The sequence below is a fragment of the Phyllopteryx taeniolatus genome, chromosome 14 (genome assembly GCF_024500385.1).
Source record: "Phyllopteryx taeniolatus isolate TA_2022b chromosome 14, UOR_Ptae_1.2, whole genome shotgun sequence".
Classification (NCBI taxonomy): domain Eukaryota; kingdom Metazoa; phylum Chordata; class Actinopteri; order Syngnathiformes; family Syngnathidae; genus Phyllopteryx; species Phyllopteryx taeniolatus.
In genome coordinates, this window is record NC_084515.1 from 9,017,703 (window position 1) to 9,035,498 (window position 17,796).

The 17,796-nt window shown below is 42.7% G+C and overlaps 1 protein-coding gene across 1 annotated transcript in view; it reads left to right on the forward strand.

Annotated features, from left to right (window-relative positions):
• The window catches only part of pax3a (paired box 3a), an 83,788-nt gene that overhangs the window by 53,223 nt on the left and 12,769 nt on the right, over window positions 1-17,796 (forward strand). The window contains exons 4-6 of the mRNA XM_061798227.1: window positions 403-532; window positions 683-826; window positions 16,671-16,870. Coding sequence (XP_061654211.1) covers window positions 403-532; window positions 683-826; window positions 16,671-16,870 — 474 coding nt within the window. The remainder of the gene's footprint in view (window positions 1-402; window positions 533-682; window positions 827-16,670; window positions 16,871-17,796) is intronic.

Sequence of the window (17,796 nt, forward strand, 5' to 3'; positions counted from 1 at the left end):
TAAAAAACGATGGATATAAAAAGTGATCATGTTTTATCAATCTTTCTTTTTTTTTTAGCAATAAAATAACATATTGCATGTTTATTCCGATAAGAATGCTTTTTTATGAATTGTGAGCACAATCATCATTTTTTAACATCAGAAAATTAAAAGTGATCGTATTTTTGTCATTCCTTTCTCTTTTTTGTATTAGAGTAGCTTTGCATTTTTTTCTCAGAACGAAGCTCAAAAAGTGACCATGTTTTACTTTAACATCCTTTTCAGGATTAAAGTAATGATTATATAGAAAGCAGCTTATACTGTGCTTTGTATTAGTGTGGATTTTTGTAGAAATGTGAGCAAGTTTTCATGTTTTTTTTTTTTTTTTTTTTTTTTTTTTTTAAATATTTCTCCCTCTTAAAGCAAAGTGCTTCTCCAGAATTGGACAAGAAGATTGAAGAGTACAAGAGGGAAAACCCGGGAATGTTCAGCTGGGAAATCAGAGACAAGTTATTGAAAGATGGCATCTGTGACAGAAACAGCGTTCCTTCAGGTAAACATAAATAAATATGTATCTCACCACTCGATGTTTTTTTTTTTGAAGTAAAGAATAATCCTAGAAAATATGGTTTGGTCATTTAAAAAAAAGTTTCTGTGAAGTTTATATTTTCCCTTCAAATTCTTTCCCCCTTTCTAATGCAAGTGAGCGCCATCAGTCGCGTCATGAGGTCCAAATTCGGCGGTGTGGGTGACGATGAGGAGGATGGTGACGAGGTGGTGAAGAGGGAGATGGAGGACAACGAGCCGAGGACGAAACACAGCATCGATGGCATCCTGGGTGATAGATGTAAGTTCATTTCTTTCTTTTTTTTTTTTTTGTGGATATCATATTACACATCATTTACTCAGAGACTCCACGTTCGGTTTTTCATGAACCCAAAACATGCAAACGCTTTTATTTTGAAACACTTGATGATGAACTTCACCCTGGTCAAAGCTGAGAGATGTCATTTGAAACTCACACAGTAAATTGATTAAAAAAAATGTTTTAAATAATAATAATAATACAACGTCTAAAGGCTGCGCAAAAAAGCTATTGGGGATCTTTGAAAAAAAAAAAAGAATGATTAATTATTCCGTTTTTGAGATGGAGTAAAGCAGCTTGGCACCTGTTGATTTAAGACCTGTTGAATTGTCTTTTCACTCAAAGGAAATGGAGACACAATGGAGTTAATGATTGATGGCTATCTCCCCGTGGTTGCACGTAAAAATTACGCACGTTGACGCACAGATTCAAAATCAGCTAATTTCCCTTTTCACGTTGAATGTTTCCTAAAAAGTGACGTAAACAGCAAAGCAGGTGATTCGCGCTCAACTTTGCGCCTTCAAATTGAGCATTTGGCACTTTCGTCACGGCTCCGAGCGCAAGGGAACGCTTCTCCCCACTAGATGAAAATCCCAACCTTTTCTTCTTTTTCACTTTCATCTCCCAATGACCCCCCACCCCACCCCAAAAAAAACAAAAAAAAACCCCACCCCCCTTGTTTTTCTTCTTCCTGCCTCGGGCGCCCACATTCACGCACTAACTGGGAGCGCTTCTCATCCTTAAACTTCACCCAACAGTTCCTCTTCACAAATAAACTGGACTACATTGCAAATAAGCATTTCATATAACATACGTGCACCGTATAATTTAGCCTTAATTAAAAAAAAAAAAAACCTATATATGTTCTTATTATACAGTGGGATACTGTTTATAAATATTGTCAAATCAACAATACTTGTCATATATAGGCCTAACAATGTGTTATTAATCGAATATAGCATTTGCCTTATTTTAAAACGACGATAATTATTGTCATTAGTTCTTATTTCCAGACATATGTTCTTTAGATAAAATCAAAAGTGAAAGGTAAAGCACGTAAACTCAAATACAGAAAATAAGAATAAAGCGAGCATTTATATTTCATAAAATGTCGAGAATATGTAAACATATACAACAGCTTTACATTCATATTAAAAATACATAAAATCTACAAATCATTCCAAATCAATAATAAAATGCTTTAATACATGTCATTAGTTTTTTTTCTCCAAAGTTGTCCAGGACTTTAGATTTGTTTTAATAGATCGATTGTTATGTTGATTGATCGATTTTTATTGATACGATTGATTAATCCATCGATCAATAGATATACAGGTAGAGAGACAGATAGATAAATTCATGAGATCCACCACTAGTATACACACAAGGTCTAACATACTAAGTAAGGTGCAATTTTAGATAAATAGATAGATAGATCATAAAAAATAATCAAAGGTGCACGGTAAAGTAGAAATCCTCAAATATAAGCAAGAAAAAAATAAAATTAAGTGAATCTATGCTAAGCTATAAAAATCTTGTACATTTTAAAGCTTGTAATATAATGATGAACTCCTTATATGAAGTATTTCCATCAAATAGGTGACATCCTCCAAACAGCTCACATGCTTTCCTCCCATTCATACACAGAACAGCAGTATATCTTTCTTGTGTCTCTTTGTGGAAGTAGTTGTTGTTTTTCCCTTTTATGGCTCCTCATTAGAATGTGAAAAGGCAGCTTTCGGGCCAGGGAAGGTGGGGGGGACTCGAGGAGAGTGTCTTCTGGCCAAATATTGATTAAGTAGGTGTTTGCAGAGGCCATTGTTGCGGCACGGAGAGGCCTGTTGCTCTCTGCCCCTTTCTCCTCCAGCGCCATTGTTGCCTTTCCTTAAGTGCTCACATCAAAGCTGACTCATTTAGATTTATTTGTCTGGGAAAAGGACAGCAAAAAGGTTCGGGAGATGCATCCAAAGAGCCGGTCCGGTTTGCTCCGGGGTCCGCGTGGCATTAGCAATACGGTGCTGTGGGAATGTTGGAAGTTGTTTGTGTTTTGGAGCTTAAGCGTGTGTAGAATTTCAACAGCAGCGCTCCAGTGAGTTGTTTTTGTTTATTTATCACTTGTGACCACAAAGCTGTTGAGTTCAAAGTGAGCCAATCAATTAAAGACCCTGTAAAGTGAATTGAGAGATTTGTTTCTGAATACATAATACACATTTGAAGGTAACTGTGGAAAATATGTGCAAAGATTGGCTATGTAGTACTGAATTGTGGAGATAAAGAATCAAACTGTTCTTCACCATTTCCTTTTTCCTGATTTTTTTTTGGGGGGGGGGGGGGGGGGGGGGGTCGTGGCTAAAATGACAAATTAATGGGCCAAACAGCGTGGCGTATTTGCCATTAAATTGGACATTCAAAACTGGTAAACTGGTACCTTCTGACCTGATATTTGAAATGCCATTTTCTTGGCTCAAGTCTGTACATACACTGTAAGATGGAATAGTCCATTGCATGAGAAGGAGTGGGGGCAGTCGAAATGTTGGTGATACAGTATGTAGTATTTTGATGTGTTTTATTGGAAAGTGTGAGCATCCTTGCGTCTGTTTTCTGCTGTTTGCATTTTAGCCTCATTGAACTAATTCAAGCAGGCCATGAAAGAGGAGTCGCCACTCTTGCAAATATCCATTTATGGCAGCGGGGGTGAGCAGGGAGGAAAAAGAAAAGCTCAGAAATGCAAACAGTCAAAGGGATAACTTTCTTTTCAAGGGAGTCCCGCGGTGCCACGTTGAATGAGGGCCCACTTCTTTCAAATGTGCCATGGTGAACGCAGTCAACATGTAATAATTGCTCTCATTGAGGTGCATTCCAGCAATCTGCCGCCATTCTGCGGCCTCAATTGTGCGGCGGGGCAGGCGAGCGGCCCCGAGAGCCAGGAGGAATCAAGCGCTGACAAAACATGAAAGATTGCAGCGCTTTTGTCGCCAAAGGAGCCAAGCGGGACTTTGTTTGTGTAAATAAGCCGACTCCCCGCTACTTCGGCGTGAGGTAAACTTGGAGCAAGCGAGGCGAAACTGTAATCCAATTCAAAAGCTTCCTAACGTCTGAGAATATAAACACCGGTGTTTCTCTAGCAGGGCCGCAACCTCCCTACAGAATGCGTATGTGCTTGTTAAGAGGTGATGGCGTTTCCACGGTGAATGGGTTTTAATATGGGATGTTTAGCGAGACAGTAGGCCTCAATGTAGTCTGTGGAATGTCTGCTCTAGGGCTACAGTTCCGTTATTCCTCTCAGGGCAATAGAGAAATATATATGTGGGCCTCACTCACTGTGTTTATAGGGCTTATAATGGCGGTTTCGCCAAATAGGCTGATGGGAAATAACGAGCCGAATTCCAAATATTGTGCAGGGACTGTGCAAAAGTCTTGGGCCACCACTAGCTTTGTTGTTTTTCTGACCTTCACAGAATTTTCCATGTTGACATAGTAAAACAGTAAATAATAGGACAAATCCCATCTAGTAGCAAGTTTCTGTCGTTGTGTGTTCTGTTTTTTTTTTTAAATGTTATTTTTGTCATTTACAGTGCGAGGAAAGGCTCTCGCTTCCTTTTATACAAATACTGCATAGTTAAGCCCCAAATTATTCAAACCCTGGCCAAATTTGGATTTAAAACACATTGTATTTATTGGCTGGGTATCTCCTGACAGGAAATTATGCAAGAAAGCGGCAAATGTCTGTACAATGTGCGAGACTACGACGTGTGCGACAGATTGTGATGTATTTTTTTTAATATACTTGTTTTATTTTAAAAACTATTTTAGACAAAATGTAACATATCCAAAACTGTTCATATCTCTCAATAAAGACCTATGCACTATTCTACATTTACAGTTGATTATAATGGCCTAGAACAGTGATTGTCAATGCACTAGTGGAACGCGGGACTCCACTGCCTCAGTACAGTTCAATTGCATTCAACTTTTACGTTCAATATATTTGCGTTTAATATTGAAGAATTCTTTTTTTTTTAAAAAAAAGAATAATTTAGGGTTTATTTAGCTTAGACGCAAAACTTTTTAATTGAATTATTATCGAAGTACATTTTTAAATTTTCCTATATTCAAGCACAGTGTTAATGTTCAACTGCATACTGTGACTAATATTGCAGTGGCTTACAGTAATATGCAACATACTGTTTAAGAATTAAACAGCTGTCTGATTTTTTATGACCACTTAGGCCTATTACGCTACTGTGTTTTAACATTAGTAACGAGTGTGATTCTTGAAAATCATCGTTTTTTTGGGGCTGGTACCGTCTTAAAAGTTTGAAAACCACGACCTTAAATTATGCTGTTCAATAACATAATCCTTTAAAGTGCTTCAAAAGATTTGTTCAATCAGGAATTAAACCTGTGTGATTTTTTTAAATGAACACTAGGGCCTACTACGCTACTGTATTTTCACAGTAATGTGGATACTACTTGAAAAGCTAAGTATTTTTTTAGATGGTACTTAGTGTCAAAAGTTTGAGAACCACGACAATAAATTATGCTGGTAATTTCCGTTATCCTTTAGAATGGTTTAAAAGAGTATTCCAAGAAGACTGAATTTTTAAATAAAATTCTTTAAATGTTAAAAAAAACACATTTAAAATTTTTTTTTTTTGTAATATTGCTCACACTTGCTAACTTGTTTTGTCTCTTGTAAAAGAATCTTGCCTAAGTGTAGTAACATGAGATCCCACTTTAGGATCATGTTTTTGTGTGTACAGTATTCTCATACTCAGAAAATAATTCATGATCGTCATTCCAAAAGTAGTAACTCGGACTTTTGCACGGTACTGTATGTATACGGATTGATGGAAGGCCTTCCCACTGTCTCTCTTCTCCCATCTAAACACACTTAACACTTTCATTGGCGTGATTCTCAAGACTCTCTCCATTCCCCCCAAAAAGAGAAAAAGCAAATCCACTCGAGCTGATCTGCAACTGAATGCGACTCTATGCTTCATTAAAGCCTCTTTCTCTGTTGGCACCAGCATTGTGATCCTCCCAATATTAATTCAAAGGACAATTAATGAATTCAAGCCAACTTTGAAGTAATGGGCCGGGGTCCTGCCCTGTGCCGGCCCCCTAAGCACTGATGTACTCTCCTCCGCATTCTCCCCACTAACCCCAGAGACACCGTGAAGTGGCTGAAAGAGAAGCCGTGAGCAATGGAAGGTCAAGGAGAGGAGCCCCGGCAGAAAAGGAGCTCTCTATTCCCTTGGAAGTATTAGCCAAGCAAAACTCTGTGATGGGGAGGATAAAGGAGTGGGAAGAGAGAAAAGGGGGTCGGGGGCCGAGGAGACTCTGCAAAGAGGAGCACAATGGGATAGTTAATTGACTAAAGCCAGACAGCGTTGTCAATCACTTAACTTTGTTTAGCCTCCGTTCTTTTTTTTCCCCTCCCTTTTTGCCCTTTTTATCGTTGCGCACATTGCACATTATGGACATGCCAGCAGCACTGAGCCTCTGTTTTGAGTTATGCCTTTTTGATTCAGTCCTTAGAGTCATCTTTTCAAGAATACGTCAGAACAAACAGAGATGCTGAAAGTTCGCAGGCTCATACAGTTAGAAGTATTCGGACAATGATCAAGTTTTTCATCGTTTGTCTTTATATTCCACCTCAATGGATGTGGAGTATTGGAGCTTTAATTTAATAGGTTTTACACAAATATGGCATTTAAAACTTCGGAATTACAGAGATTTTATGCAGAGTCCCTCCATTGCCCTAATTGGAAATACTTGTATAACCATCATCTTAGGGTCAGTATGACGATTAAGTGCCTTTGGTGGCCTCATCAGAATCACTTAGTCATCGTGAAAATGTAGCAGAATAATGAAACTCCGAGGTCTTATTATAAGTGACCAAACACAGAGTTGTACAATGATATTTCTCTTAAAATGTGCTTCCTTAATTGATATCATAATTTTGGGATGTGCGTGGTCTTAGAATGTCCCACACAGTGCTCTGCTAACTACACTGTGTGAAATAAGTGGTGAAATGATACTAAAGCAATTTGTTTTTCCATTTTTATTTTCCTCAACAAATTATTTGTTAAAACGATCCATTGTGATCATGTATATATTCTATTTTCATCATCAAATTGAACATTTTGCAAGTGTCCCTGAAATTGCAGTCCTTATGTGGTTACTGCCCCTTTAACAATTCATTTAATGTTTTTAGTGACGTTCCGACCAGCCTGATTATTATGTCTGCAGTTGGATCTTGTCAAGCTTAACATGTCCACCCTGTCATAGTAAAATATCAGTTGATATGAAAACTATTCAGAGAATCAAAATATATTTGTTCAACAGTACACAGTCAGCTGGCTAACTGAATCATGTTGCTGAATGAAGGTGCATTATGTACTCATTAAATTATGAGAAAAATCTCCACCCTGTCAGCAAGCTCACATTTTATGCTGTTTGCATGTACATTATCTGCTTGCAGTTACTGTATGTATATATAAAAGAGTGTGGGATCTTAAGCATAATGCATTTCTCACAGCCACATCTACTTAAGCCAATGAAAATGAAGTTCAATGGAAAATCTCAACTTTTTGCTGAAATGGGGAAGTCTCAAAGGCACCATATTGGTTCTTTAAATATGTGAAAATCCTTTGCAGTCTGTGAAAATGCTTTGTCAGGTCTTAACTGCAGCCACCTTCACTTGCTGCTTGTTTCTTGCTTTCGCTGCTTTGTTTGATCAATACTGTATGTCCTTCCTTTGCCTTCAAGAATACAAAAAAATATGATTACATGTACAGTTATGTAAACTGCGCAAATATTTCCAAACACCTGAAAGTGGAGTTACTGTGCATAAAATGGAAATGCATACAATTCCTAAATGACCAAAACCTGAAATTCCACTTGATTTTCTTATTTCAAACCCATTGTGGTGGCATATAAAGGTAAATTAAATTTTAAAAAATTGTCATTGTTCAAATACATCTGTGCCGAACTGTAGACAAAAGGGACCGTGAGGGAAAAGTGGAGGAATGTGAAGGTTGGTTCTGTTTCTGTGAAGTGGACTTGGAAGGTCAGCAGCGAGGTGATCTTTGCAGCAAAAGTGCGCAAGAGCTGTGAAAAGGTCAGGGGCTAACTGAGGGTCACTTGACTGTTAAAACTATCAGGCCCCATGGAGGAGGTTACAATAATGTTTAGGGAAAGGAAGACTATTGGCCGCCCTGCTCGTGTCCCTCGTCGGAGGCCGTTTACATGGTGCTTTTTTCACAAAAATCAGGTAAAACGAGCATGGTTTTGGTTCAAACATGTTTTAGTGACTGAAAACTAACAAAAATGGGTCTCAAAGGGAAAGTTGCACTGATTTTATTTGAACATGTCATCAATGAAAACTGGAGTACAGTACATGCACAACTGTTCGGTCTACAGCTGTCAGTCAAAAGTATTGGCAGTGACTTATCAAAAGACAATTCAGATAAGAATAAGAATACAAGTACGGTGAACCTATGTCGCATATTTTACAGTGTCCTGTACAAGCGAGTCTGAATTTAGAGCTCCACACCTTACGCTTAGTACCATGATGTCCCACAACAAGCCGGGCAGCACTGAGGGCTACAGGAAGAGATGCAGTATGTAATTAAGAGCAAGAAGAATAGGCAGAAAAGGTGCCCAATTAATCTCAAATAATAGTTTCCATAGAGCAGAAAGATTATATGCTTTTGAGTATAATTATTTTTTTTTTTATGTGTTAAAGTAGCAGTTATTTGAAGATTTATAATTACCCGAACATCAATGCTAATTTATATTTGTCGTTCTATGGCATTTCACATTATATGTTAGCATTAAGCTAGCAGACTTTCATTAGATGAAGTCATATGGTTTGGGTAAATATTTTAGTGTTAAAAGTACAAAGTTTCATTTTCTCTAGTTTTATGTGGCATTTTTTCAGTAAACTTCAACTGTGAGCGACAAAAAACAGCTTGAAGCAAGCACGCTTTGCTCTTATTTTGCTTGAGAACAGATTCTTATTTGCAGTGCAGTGCAGAGCAAATACATATACAAGACACTGTACATTGTGATAGTTACATATTTACATAATATAGTTACATATTTACAAAATACATTACATTGTAGCACATGGAGAAGGTTCATAACAAGCTAAGAAGAGGTGTGGCAAACATGTAGAGTATCGCTAACTCACTAACTTTTTAAATGAAGGAAAAATGTGAGTTTTCCAGTCAACACTAGTGCCTACTTTGCGAACGAAGCGGTTGATGAAACTGCTGGAACGGAGAGGTGGCGTCTTGCCAATGTCTATTTTAGAGATAATTTTATAGATATACTGTAGTTTATTGAGACAACAGCGGGACAGACAATCTTTTCGTTCCCTCAAAGTGATTTTATACAATAGTCTTCCATTTCTTGACCTCGACAGAGTGAGAGCAGGTCCTAAGGAATCACTTTAAAAAGTGTGTTTTAATGAGTTGAAATGTTTAAATCTTATGGGTGGGCTAAAACTACAACAAAATTTATATGGTCTCTCTATATTGTGGATTTTCATCTACCACGAGTGGGTCTGAATCGTACGCCCCACGATAAACGGGGGTTTACTGTAATTGGTGTGCATGTGCATAATATTCTCAACAGTGACCTCGCCAGCAAGTGGCCAGTCATACATATGTCAGTGTTTGTTTTGACAAGATTGTCGTCTGTAAATAAAATGGTTCAAAAACGCTCTTACTAGTTTGTTATGTAAACGTCCCCTCAAAGTCTCATTTGTGTCGCTACTTTGTAGGCTTTGTTGTGCTTATTTCTGGCCGTCTGTCTCACGCAAACACAAGCAGGCTAGTTAGTGGCCATTTGAATGGAACATGCAGCCTGTTGCTACATCCCGCATGGGCTCTCTGCTGCTTGCTTTGTCCCTGCCCTGAGGGTGGAAGTACCACCGTGAAAGTGTCACCTAACTGGACCACAAGTGGAACTAAATAATAAGCGCTGCACGCCGGGCGCGCATAATGCTCATGCGGTGCCATTGGCGGACTTTGTTTGTCAGCGATATTAGACAGAGATACAGCTTTCAAAGTCGCATCACCCGCTAGCTCTTTGTAACGTGCCCAACCGTCTTTGGGCTTATTCACTCCATCATTTTACATCCATCCTCCTCCTCCTCCTCATCATCATCATCACCATCATTTCCCCCCTGCTTTCCCATGCAGGCAGCTGCAGGTTCCTGTATGGGACTCTTTAGCAAGTCAAGTGAGCAGCCCACTCACTCCCATTTTTTACCCCCCCTTAACTGTTAACCCCAGCTGAGCCTATAAGCTGTCAGTTAACTATTCTTTTCCTCCCATGCATCTGCTTGCTCCGGGTCTATGTGGGCCTGCCAATATTTTATTCAGGGTGCCGACACGCACTATGAGCTGCGCTCTGAAAAGGGCCAGATCTACTTCCCTGGGCAAATAACTAGTTCATTTGTCTCTTCTGCCCTTTGTTTTGCATTGCCAACACATGTCACAGGCTCAATTACCTTCTGTATTAACAACACTTTGGAGGAAGGGCAAGCCAGCCCCTTCTAAGCCAAGGCTGTAAAGTGGCCCATATGCTGCACTTCTTTTTTCCTTTCGATCACAATCACTTTTCACGTGACTCTCACTGTCCAGCTTACATAATAATTCCTCTCTATACATGATTCATACTGGATGCTTGCTTTGATTATATATGTAGCAGCAGAATCAGGAATACTTAATTTTTTACATTTAATATATTATACTCATTATAATCCTTGATCGGGAAATACTGTGCTGTATATTTTTCCTAAACGTAGCAGCAATACGGAATACGGAAAAGTAGCCCTTGTTCCTTTCTCTCTGTCTGATATGGTGTTATACCTTTGCTGTGAGACAAAGCAAGATCTCTGGTTGGGGGGCACCAGTTGCATAAGGCAGATGATAACTGCCTGTTCATATACAGTGGGTATGGAAAGTTTTCATCCATCCATCCATTTTCTGAGCCACTTCTCCTCACAAGGGTCGTGGGCGTGCTGAAGCCTATCCCAGCTGTCATCGGGCAGGAGGCGGGGTACACCCTGAACTGGTTGCCAGCCAATTGCAGGGCACATATAAACAAATAACCATTCGCACTCTCATTCACACCTACGGGCAATTTAGAGTCCCCAATTCATGCATGTTTTTGGGATGTGGGAGGAAACCGGAGTGCCCGGAGAAAACCCACGCAGGCACGGGAAGAACATGCAATCTCCACACAGGCGGGGCCGGGGATTGAACCTCGGTCCTCAGAACTGTGAGGCAGACGCTCTAACCAGTCTTCACCGTGCAGTGGAAAGTTTTCAGACCCCCTAAAATTTTTCACTCTTTGTTATATTTCAGCCATTTGTTAAAATTATTTAAGTTCATTTTTTTCCTCATTAATGTGGCATAGTGACAGAAAAAAAATTGTTGAAATCTTTGCTTCTTTATTAAAAAAGAAAAACTGAAATATCACACAGCCATAAGTATTTAGACCCTTTGCTGTGACACTCATATATTTAACTCAGGTGCTGTCCATTTCTTCTGATCATCCTTAAAATGGTTCTACACCTTGGAGTCCAGCTGTGTTTGATGATACTGATTGGACTTGATTAGGAAAGCCACACCCCTGTCTATATAAGACCTGACAGCTCAAACTGCATGTCAGAGCAAATGAGAATCATGAGGTCAACAGAACTGCCTGAAGAGCTCAGAGACAGAATTGTGGCAAGGCACAGATCTGGCCAAGGATACAGAAGCATTTCTGCTGCACTTAAGGTTCCTAAGAGCACAGTGGCGTCCATAATCCTGAAATGGATCTGCAAGGAGGAATGGCAGATGATCCCCAAATCCAGGTGAGAAAAACGTCTTGCATCATTCCCAAAAAGACTCATGGCTGTATTAGCTCAAAAGGGTGCTTTTTCGAAATACTGAGCAAAGGGTCTGAATACTTATGGCTGTGAGATATTTCAATTTTAGTTTTTTAATACATCTGCAAAAATTTCAACAATTATTTTTTTTCTGTCAATATGGGGTAGTGTGTGTATTAATGTGGAAAAAAAATAACTTAAATGATTTTCGCAAATGGCTGCAATATAAAAAAGAGTGGAACATTTAAGGGGGTCTGAATACTTTACGACTTCCGGACGGCTTCGAGGAAATTCTGGTCTACCATCCGGCGTCTCAGGAGGGGGAAGCAGTGCACCATCAACACTGTGTATAGTGGGGATGGGGCGTTGCTGACCTCGACTCGGGACGTTGTGAGCCAGTGGGGAGAATACTTCGAAGACCTCCTCAATTCCACCGACACGCCTTCCCATGAGGGAGCAGAGTCTGGTTTCTCTCTGGGGTTGAGGTCGCCGAGGTGGTTAAAAAGCTCCTCGGTGGCAAGTCCCCAAGTCCCCGGGAGTGGATGAGATTCGCCCGTAGTTCCTAAAGGCTCTGGTTGTTGTGGGGCTGTCCTGGTTGACACGCCTCTGCAACATCGGGGACAGCGCCTCTGGATTGGCAGACTGGGGTGGTGGTCCCCATTTTAAAGAAGGGGGACCGGAGGGTGTGTTCCAACTACAGGGGGATCACACTCCTTAGCCTCCCTGGTAAGGTCTATTCAGGGGTGCTGGAGAGGAGGGTCCGTTGGGAAGTCGAATCTCATATTCAGGAGAAACAGTGTGATTTTCGTCCTGGCCGTGGAACAGTGGACCAGCTCTACACCCTTGGCAGAGTCCTCGAGGGTGCATGGGAGTTCGCCCAACCAGTCTACATGTGTTTTGTGGACTTGGAGAAGGCGTTCGACCGTGTCCCTCGGGGGGTGCTTTGGGAGTATGGGGTACCGAACCCCCTGATACGGGCTGTTCGGTCCCTGTACGACCGGAGTCAGAGTTTGGTCCGCATATCCGGCAGTAAGTCGGACTCGTTTCCGGTGATGGTTGGACTCCGCCAAGGCTGCCCTTTGTCACCGATTCTGTTTATAACTTTTATGGACAGAATTTCAAGGCGCATAGAGGGGGTCTGGTTGGGTGGATGTGGATGTGGTTCTGTTGGCTTCATCAAGCCGTGACCTCCAACTCTCACTGGAGCAGTTCGCAGCTGAGTGTGAAGCGGCTAGGATGAGAGTCAGCACCTCCAAATCTGAGACCATTGTCCTCAGTCGGAAAAGGGTGGCGTGCCCTCTGCAGGTCGGGGATGAGATCCTGCCCCAAGTGGAGGAGTTCAAGTATCTTGGAGCCTTGTTCACGAGTGAGGGAAGACTGGAACGGGAGATCGACAGGCAGATCGGTGCAGCGTCTGCAGTGATGCAGACTTTGTATCGATCCGTTGTGGTAAAGAAGGAGCTAAGCCGAAAGGCGAAGGTCTCGATTTACCGGTCGATCTATGTTCCTACCCTCACCTGTTCCTATCTTCACGAGCTGTGGGTCGTGACCGAAAGAACGAGATCCCGGATACAAGCGGCCGAAATGAGTTTCCTCCGCATGGTGTCCGGGCTCTCCCTTACAGATAGGGTGAGAAGCTCGGTCATCCGGGAGGATCTCAGCGTAGAGCCGCTGCTCCTCCACATCGAGAGGAACCAGATGGGGTGGCTGGGGCATCTGATTCGGATGCCTCCTGGACGCCTCCCTGGTGAGGTGTCCCTGTGAGGTGAGGTGAGGTGCACGTCCCACCGGGAGGAGACCGCGGGGATGACCCAGGACACGCTGGAGAGACTTCGTCCTTCGGCTGGCCTGGGTACGCCTCGGGATCCCCCCGGAATAGCTGGATGCAGTGGCTGGGGAGAGGGAAGTCTCGGCGTCCCTGCTAAAGCTACTGCCCCCACGACCCGACCTCGGATAAGCGGTAGAAAATGCATGTATGGATGGATGAATACTTTCCGTAGCCACTGTATGTAGATATGACCTTGCCTAAGAAGAAATAGGCAGACACTTCTTAGAGCAGCCATCAGGATGTATTTAAACTTTTTTTTACTAAATTGTATCTGTCATTATTCTTTAAGAGCTTGTCCTGTCACTTGATTAGTATAGGGTTCCTTCCTTACACTACAAGGGGGGAGTGAGGATATATATACAGATTCAAGATTCTTTTCACTTCACTTTTGCTAGGGCCAGTGAATACTGCATATACATCTTGCTGACAACAGGGTTTAGAAAAGAGCAGGGTAAACATACACTAACTGAAGGTATACATTTTGGTGATAGTCCAAAACTTACTCTTCACTGGGTTCCATTCAAGTTTTCTTCGTGTTTTTCAGATGGTTGTATCACTGCTACAGGTGCAGTTAAAGGTTCTGGATGTTCCTGACATTATCCTAATTAACCCTCAGGAGCTAATCTCCCGAGCCTGATCAGTGTCGAAACTTCAATGGTGCCTCAGGAGCACAATCCACTGTTTTCTCAGGGATACATCGATCCCCCAACAACCTACAATAGTGCTAACCTGTTAAATTCACCCCATTGCAAAACACGACCCAAAGTCTGCACTATCTATCCAGTTGTTGCATGCTTGTTATGAGCTGATTAATCCGTATCTTATAAATGTCTGTTTTACAGATAATTCTGCAGTAGCCCCAATATCCGCCCCCGCAGTCATAATCTATCTTTCTATTAAGTTTCTTGTCGGAGCCACAGCCAAACTGTGAGCGGCCATGAAGTATTTTCAGCTCCCCAGAGCTTTAGCTCCAGCGTAAAATTTGATTTGGGTGTTTAAGTAAGGAGGGTGAAGCCTCCCTTTGTGTGTTTAGTATCCTCTTCTGCTGCTTGTTATGGGGAATGTGTGGGAACAAATTTGCGACTGTGTGCCTCGCCATTGGTGCGATCCGAAGCGGGCTCGTTCGGAAGGTGGCGACGCAGCGGGGAGAGCTTGGCGCCCACGCACCCGGCATCTTCAGGTGCCACCAACCTCCTCTCCATGTCGACCCCCACCGTTTGCTTCACCCCCCAGAAAAGCCAATGCCCCTCAGGCAGTCAAGGGAGGGGATGAAGGGGTGCTCCCCTGCTGTGCCCCTCTGCATCCCCCAGTGGCCCTTTTTGGACCCCTTTGTGGCTCAACCCTCCCTTCCACCCTTCATTCCCCCACTGCAGCCCCCCTCCTCCCACTCACTCCCCTGCTGGGCAGGTGACAGGCCCCTGAATGCGGGCCCGGGCGTCCCTGATGGCTCCTACAGATGGAGCGTGGTAATCGGTCCAATAGGGGCCTGCCATAGGCTTTTCCCTGCGAAGATACAAAGGCTTGGCCACATCACTTCCACAAAAAAAAAGAAAGAGAGTGAGAGAGGAAGAGTGCAAAAGAGAACGCAAAGCAGAGGATGACAAAAGCAACACTGTCATCCGCCATTAGGGGAGAGTCTTTGACGGAGTGTTTTCTCTAGTTTCTAATAATAAAAACAAGGAACAAGCGGGGAGGGGGCGGGGGGGAGAGAAATAAAAGGGGGGCAAAGTAGGCAAGATCCACCCCCACCCTGCAGTTAACATGACTTACTGTGCCAATGGGGAACTTTAGGCGCTCCCCTTCCCTCCTTCAGGAATCCATTCTGCGCCATCCATACTTCTGGCTTTTTTTGTTTGGTACTAATTAAGGAATGTTGCAAATCCCCACCAAAGCAATGCTAATGTTTGAAGAGTATCAAGTGATATTTTCCTGCAGGCCACATCAGCAAACCACAACCTCATAGTCCAGGAGTTTTTGAGCATTCAGCCAATCGCCTCATGCCAGCGTGGCACTGTTTTTGTACAAATGTAATGAAGACCTCCTCTCAGCATCAGAATCTTCTTATGCGCTGGCAATTCGGCGCACTGCAGACTTCCCAGGGCCCAAATCCGTGTGTAATGCTTGGTCAGATGCACGCTAGCAACCGGCGCAAACATTGCTGCTTGGATCCAGAGGCAAGGGGAGATCCCTGCAAGCCCCCCCTTTCCTCTGTCTGTGTCTGACTTGGCACTTTTTAATTAAAGCTTTAAATCTGGAGGGCAGAACTAAAGTGAGGAGTGAATCTGGAGGAGGAAACAGACAAGCCTGTGTCCCGGCGCTTGGGATAACCTTCTTCACTTCTTGTTTTGCAATGTCGAAAAGGTGCAGTGAACCCTCCTCATGGTCTTGAAGAGGTCCCTCTGGAGTGTATTTGGGAGTGGATTCTTTCTCTATGGAGTCCATCTGTGTCGGACACATTGTGCCAGACAGTGTTCTTTGAGCGAAAGCTTGCATAGGCTGAGACGTAGCAGATGCATGTTTGTGACTGAGAAAGAGAAGCGGGACTGCATACGTGTAATTGGGGACAATAGCAGGCTGTCACGCTAGTTTGTGGAGCCTAATCATTATTTAATAGACGGGTAACCCCCCAACCCCCCACCCCCCAAACACGCCAATAGTCCCCGTCCTCTACTTTAAGGCCTTCATTGATTCAAGTCTTCTGCTGAATTAGACCCCAAAAGCCATCCCTCAGTCGCCCGCTCTCTCTCTCTGGCTCTCAACTGAACAAACAGATTAAGAAGCACCTGCAAAGGGCCGAGCACCCTTAACTCTGGGACCCTATCGGCATAGCGCACAGCATGGCTAAGACCGGGAGAGACACAGTGTCCCCGGGAATGGGAACCCCGGAGAGATCTAGTCCTCTTTAATCCGTGTTCAAGCACTCTCCGGCTTTTGATCGCTTCAGGAACCACCGAGGGGTTTAAAAGAAGCAGGAGAAGACAATTTAAAGTGGCTCTGTACCATGTGCTGCATTCACTGAAACCTTTTGTCTCTGATCTGGCTTTTGTATCACGGCTTAGTGCACCTCTGTAGGACTCCTGAGTAACACTTTATTTGTTTTCCAGCCAGTCACTCGGACGAGGGCTCCGACGTAGACTCCGAGCCAGGCCTGCCCCTCAAGAGGAAGCAGCGGCGCAGTCGGACCACCTTCACGGCGGAGCAGCTGGAGGAGCTGGAGCGGGCCTTCGAGCGCACGCACTATCCCGACATCTACACACGCGAGGAACTAGCTCAGAGGGCAAAACTCACAGAGGCTCGCGTTCAGGTTGGCACTCTCCGATCTCACCCCCCAAAAAATCGAATCTTGACTGTCAGGCGATGAGTGGGTCTGTCATGCATCATGCGGGTATTAAATGGCCTTGGGACGTTGCCATGCATTCCATACAGCCACTAGACATGTGTTAAATCTTCAAGCTGTCGACCCTGCACTAAACCCTCAGCCCAGACGTATAGACAGACATACACTGCGCCCACTGTATGTGAAGACAGCTTCCTATTTTTGTCAGCGCCAATGTAAAGATCCCCAAAATACATCATGGCTACTTCAGATGGTGTGCTGATATAGGCTTTAACAACTGGAACAGCCCTCTGGCTTTATTTGAACCTGGTGACTCGCAGCACGACACAAATATGTCTGTGGTTTCACTGCACACGCCACATGTTAAGATCTCTATCAGTTCAACTCCCTGTAATGACACACAGAGACTTTTTTTTTTTTTTTTTAGAACACAAAGGGCTAGAAAAGTCAACTTTTCTTTAGTGAGGTCATCAGATAAATTTGTGTTTCATAACCTTTATTGAGCCAAGGCACACATTTTACATCAGAAAAATGTCACGGCACATCAGCAAACAAAACTGTCACAAAAATTCAGAAAACTTATATTATGATGACCTAGTCTTAATTTACACACAATTGACTTATTCAGTCTGACATTTGGGCCTGTTTCATTGAACAAAAAGTTGATATACTTACAGGAAGCCATGACTTCTTCTGTTGTACAGTATAAATGGCAACAGGTGGATACACAGGTTTATTGTATTTTCTGCCATCGAATGGAAAGAGCATTTAATTGTTCAGCCTGTCGCGATCTGTCGCTGGCTAGATCAGCAAAGACATATTTGTAATTAATAAATGAATACATTTTCCCATGGCATCCTGGTTGGGTATCACTGACTAATGACTAATGCATA